Consider the following 5,421-nt stretch of genomic DNA (forward strand, 5'->3'; position numbering starts at 1 on the left):
TACATTATTTTAGTTAATTTATATTCGTTTTTGGATTGTACTTAGTTGTATGTGGATTTTATAGGTATTCATGTGCAGATAGAGCAAAAAAGAGCTAAAACGTTAAAGAAATGAGCACACAGGAGAAGGTTCAGGCTTAGTTAAGGATTCTCATGGAATGCAAATGGATATTTAAGAATATGAGATGATATAGAATTGAAATACGAAGTCGTAGGCGAAAACGGTGAAGAAAACGGAGTTGAAACGAAGAAGTTATGAGCAAAAACAGTTTTCGAAATACTGATGCTCATTGCGTCGCGCGACGGAAAACTCTGATGCGTGTCGCGCAACGTGAGAGAGGGTTAGATCAGCGTGAAAAACTTGAGATTTGAGGGACCAATGTGGACGAAATTGTTCAACTTTGAAGAGAGGTTTTTGGCTAGATCCGGGTCTAGTTCTTGGAAAGAGTTTACGGGAACAGCACTCGCCCTACTTAGGTTTCTCCCCATCTTATGTAACATGATTGCGCACGGTGATTGCAGGTCTCCAAAGACGACTTCGCTTGGTAAGTCGCCTAGTAGGACCACTTTGAGCCCCGGGATCAAGTCGGTTATTTCATCATCTGGTCCTTTAGAGCATGCGAACAACATATATATAATGCAGATCACGTACTAAACTAGCATATACCTACAACATTTTTTTTTGAGTCTGGAGAGAAACTTAGGATCCCCATTGGAAATCAGTGGCGGACATAGAGTGTTAATAGGGGTAGCACGGGCTATCCCTCAACCCCGTCTCCGTAGTATAAAAATACTCCTTAATTCCATTTCCGTAGTGTAAAAATACCCCTCAACTCCATTTCTGTTATATAAAGGATACCCCTGATCCTAAAAAAAATTAGAATACCTCTAACTTTTTAGGCTAGTTCTACCACTGTTGGAAATGAAATGGTGAGTCGTGACTCGCGAACAATGCGGCGTCAGTCCTTGTATTTCAATGAGATGTGAGTTCTACAAAATATATAATTATGTATAACAACTAAAATATATGTATGTGTATACACACACTTTTTAGAGCATCTCCAACAACAAACCTAAAAAACTTCATCGTAAGCATGTCCGATTGGATTTCAAATAAACTTAAGAAAACCTCTATTTTTTCTCTAACAACAAGCTTTCATAATTAGCCATGTCACACTTCACTTTTTATTTAAAAAAAATATATTAAAATAATAGTGTTTGTGTGAGAGGGGTCCCACCACCACCACCCATCCGACCAAGTCCTTGGATACAAACCTCAACTCGCGGACCTCCAATCGGATGACTCCTCCACTGGTGCTCAAGTCCGCCATCTTGGTATGTATATGTGGACACCTCCAACTCATATTGTTGAAGATGCTCTTAATATTATAATAATATGTAATGTGTGTATATATGTTTAAAACTAAACCGATTATTTTTTAATTAGTAAACAAAAATTCGAAATATTAAGAACGATTATTTTTTAATTAGTAAACCAAAATCTGAATATTAAGAAAAAAATATATATTTTAAACCACGACATTAAGATATTTACTTTTTGTTTTTGTTTTTATTTTTATTTTTTGACATGGTTTTGTTTTTATTTAATTTAATTAATCTTGATTGACATAATTTGTAAGAAATGGGTTTACGAAATAAGTGTTATCAAGTAAGATGGTACAATAGGATGTGACAATAAGTGCATCCGTCATTTCAAACAACGGTGGTTCCTCCATTTGAAATGACGGATTAGACGGATCCCCTACGACATACACTTATTTTTTTCTAAATCCGGCAAAGCATACACTGATTTTTATTGGGACACCTCTTAATATTTCTTCTAGATCAAGTGTTGCTGTTCTATAAATACTTTTATGTTGGGAAATGACATACCAGTTTTTTGCCTAATGAGATCAGTGTAAAAATGTGCAGCCAAAAAACAAGTTCCGGCACTCCAATAGGCGACCCATGGAATGTTCATTTCCTCAGCCATGTCAGCAGCAAACCAGATGAAAGCATGCACAACCAGACAAGTAATATTTCTTCTAGATCAAGTGTTGCTGTTCTATAAATACTTTTATGTTGGGAAATGACATACCAGTTTTTTGCCTAATGAGATCAGTGTAAAAATGTGCAGCCAAAAAACAAGTTCCGGCACTCCAATAGGCGACCCATGGAATGTTCATTTCTCAGCCATGTCAGCAGCAAACCAGATGAAAGCATGCACAACCAGACAAGTAATCTTCAACCCGGTATCCTTCTCCGCCACTCGAACAGCCCTCCTCAACTCTTCCTCCGCCCCAGGGAGATACAAGTTAATAGCATCTAGAGGACTTCCAACAAAAACATCATTGTTGGGTAAGCCATCAGATACATCATACGGTAATATGTTGTCGCAACTGAGTTCAGCGAACAAAGCGCGGTTAGACTTTGCAGTGTTGAAGAATGAGAAAACCACTGTTGGGGCTGCGGAAGCCAGGTGACGAGTGAGTTTTAGTTGGCTAGAAGGGTGTGAGGCAAAAGGGAATGCAAAAACTGCAACATGTTTCTCCCTTATGCTGCTAGCCGTTTGTATGTTTTGAATTTTGAATGATTTATTAGGTGTATGAGTATATATTTATAACACCACCATTTAAAAGTTGAATGAAGAAGTGGGTAATTTGTATGGATGAGTTTTAAACACGTCATGCTGAAAATAAACTGAAAACTAGAATCAATTAGGTAGAATAATAGGCGGACTTAGATAGAGGGTTGGGTGGGCAGACGCACCCCTTGAAAGAAAAAAATTTATTGTATTTTATAAGGCAAAATTCCGATAGCACCTCTTGAAAATCTGATTAAACCTATTGTTGTTTGTTAACCTGACAAAATTTGACAAAGAAAGGAAGGAGGTGGGTGAATCAGTGAAGATCAATCCTAAAGATAAAGGCAAAACTCAAAAGTGTGTGGAAGCCGGTAACCGCTACGAAACGACCGTGCCTATAACTGAATGGGGGCATTTTGGTACCAAAAGTGCAAGGAGCAGAGTTTCTATCAGGACAGCTGGCAAGGCACGGTCATGCATCACCATAGGTGTGTTATGTTTTCGACAATTCTTTCTACCTTTCTTCTTTGTTAATGGGATTTATTCTGCAGTCTTGGTCTTTGATCTTGTGAGTATTCTTGATAAACTTAGTGATTTGAAGCCTATTTGTCCACTCATGGTGTGTCACAAACCATATACTTGTAGGAGGATCCCATTTTGGTAGTGGTTAACCCGTTTGAGATTTTACATTGTGTGATTAACCCTCACTTATCAAGAATTTCATTGGAGTATGTATGGTCTATATACTAGGCTTCAATGTTAAGCAAAAAATTGGTTGGGAGACTTGATCTAGCACGGTCTTCATGTTAGGCTTTGGCATGAACCAAGAGTTGAACTCCTGTAAAAATGTATACATACAACAACAACCATACCCAGTTAATCCCATCAATAGCTTATTTGTGGGGTCTGGGGAGGGTGAGATGTAGACAAACCTTACCTCTATCCATATGGATAGAGAGGCTGCTTCCAAAAAAGACCCCCGGCTCGAAACCAAACTGCATGCAAACAATCTGAACTAGACATTTAGCAAATGTATACATCTTTATATATATGTATATATAACGTCACCCGTTAAATGAAAATCAATCACCTCAACTAAGAACAAGTCACATTAGCAACATTATTACCAACATTTATGCTTTTGTTGGACCCGAAAAGAGATCACGATTATAAAGGTCACGAGGTGTAATGTTGTAGACGAGTAGTTGGGTCTCCTTAATCTAGACTTAGGTTGGTGGCTTTATAAACAAACTTTCCTCTAGGCTAAGGGAATGAGCTAACCTTAACCTGTGCCATTCAATTTGAACTTAAAAAAATATAATTTGTAAATTTAATAAAAGCCCACAGATATCCTCAGCTAGGACTCAGGTCTTTTCAATTAAGTCACCACAAGTGGATTTCAAACCCAAAAGCAATACATCTTTTGAGCTTGATATTCTCCACTCATTACTATTTATTGCATTTATTTTTTGGTTTTATCTTTAGTTTACTAAACAAGCAAAAAATAATTAACTAACGATATTTGGTTCTTAAAAGTTGAGTAGTAAAAGTCATGTCCTTTGGGCTCGATATTTGGTTCTTAAAAGTTGAGTAGTAAAAGTCATCTTTGGAGACATACAATCACTATTCGCAATCATGCTACATAAGATGGGGAGAAACCTAAGTAGGGCGAGTGCTGTTCCCGTAAATTCTTTCCAAGAACTAGTCCCGGATCTAGCCAAAAACCTCTCTTCAAAGTTGAACAATTTCCTCCACATTGGTCCCTCAAATCTCATATCCAAAGAAAAAACACCACTAAAAGTTGATGAATTTTCTTGCATTTCATGGTTGGATAATCAAAAGACAAGAGCGGTTGCCTACATTTGCTTCGGGTTGGCTTTCACGCCTCCACCTCGTGAACTGGTTGCCAGTGGCGGACTCAGGTCTGACACCCGGCTTTTCAGGCCGTACCATACAATTGTAACACGTGTTGTGAATTGATAAAAGGATGTATTTGACTGATTATGATGTTTATATATGATATTTAATGTGTTGGTAAATTTAAACCTTGGTAAAAATTATGCTGGCAACGGTAAGATAAACGCTTATCGCGTAACGGTTAAAATGTGAAACGAATGTCAGTGACCACCCGATCAGTGTTAAAATTCTAAACATAGTCTGCTATGATTAAAATATTAATTTTAATCATATTCGTGAGGAAAAATAAATTAAAACGCTAAGAAACTCTATTTTCGAGTTTAAGCGCGTACCGCGCGATACTGTGCGCATTAGACAAAATATTGTCAACGCAGCCAGTCAAGGCAACTGGTATTTCAGTAATAATTTTGTGTGATTATTTTCATAAAATGATAAAAACAATTTAAAACGCACTAAAACGGGATTAAAACACTAGATAAAATACCCGGTATCGAGTAAAATACCAGTTTTTGGCCAACAATTCATATATATATATATATATATATATATATGTATATATGCATATGGGTGTGTGTATGGTGATTGGTGGCAGCCATAGAAAGTCACACATTTTCTCTCTCTTGACAAATGTTTAAGAAGCAAATTGTGTAATGATTATGTTGGAATCTTATCATCCAATATTTCTCATAATCCAAACATTTTCAAAAACCCAACTTCATCTCCCTCTCTCTAGAAAGCTACGGCCGAACACCCCTTTACCACATTCAATTTCAATTTTCAAATTTGTTCTTGAGAATCCAAGTCCATTTCAAGAAGGTTTTAAGGTGTTTTTAAGATCAAAAGGTGATTTCAAGATGAAACAAGCTTCCAACCATCAAAAATCTTGTTAAAACCCACTAAAAACTTGAAAGGTATAAACTT

At 36.9% G+C, this 5,421-nt stretch overlaps 1 protein-coding gene across 1 annotated transcript; it reads right to left on the reverse strand.

Annotated features, from left to right (window-relative positions):
* Positions 1-341: 341 nt before the first annotated feature.
* Positions 342-4,030, reverse strand: LOC110870442 (kaempferol 3-O-beta-D-galactosyltransferase). The gene is made up of 6 exons (XM_035976098.1): positions 3,989-4,030; positions 3,865-3,870; positions 3,674-3,678; positions 2,249-2,557; positions 1,893-2,044; positions 342-607 (listed from the first exon to the last, which is right to left on the reverse strand). Exons 1-6 carry the CDS (start codon positions 4,028-4,030, stop codon positions 342-344), a joined length of 780 nt encoding a protein of 259 aa, XP_035831991.1.
* Between the last annotated feature and the right edge of the window lie 1,391 nt (positions 4,031-5,421).

The sequence above is a fragment of the Helianthus annuus genome, chromosome 8, assembly GCF_002127325.2.
Source record: "Helianthus annuus cultivar XRQ/B chromosome 8, HanXRQr2.0-SUNRISE, whole genome shotgun sequence".
Taxonomy (NCBI): domain Eukaryota; kingdom Viridiplantae; phylum Streptophyta; class Magnoliopsida; order Asterales; family Asteraceae; genus Helianthus; species Helianthus annuus.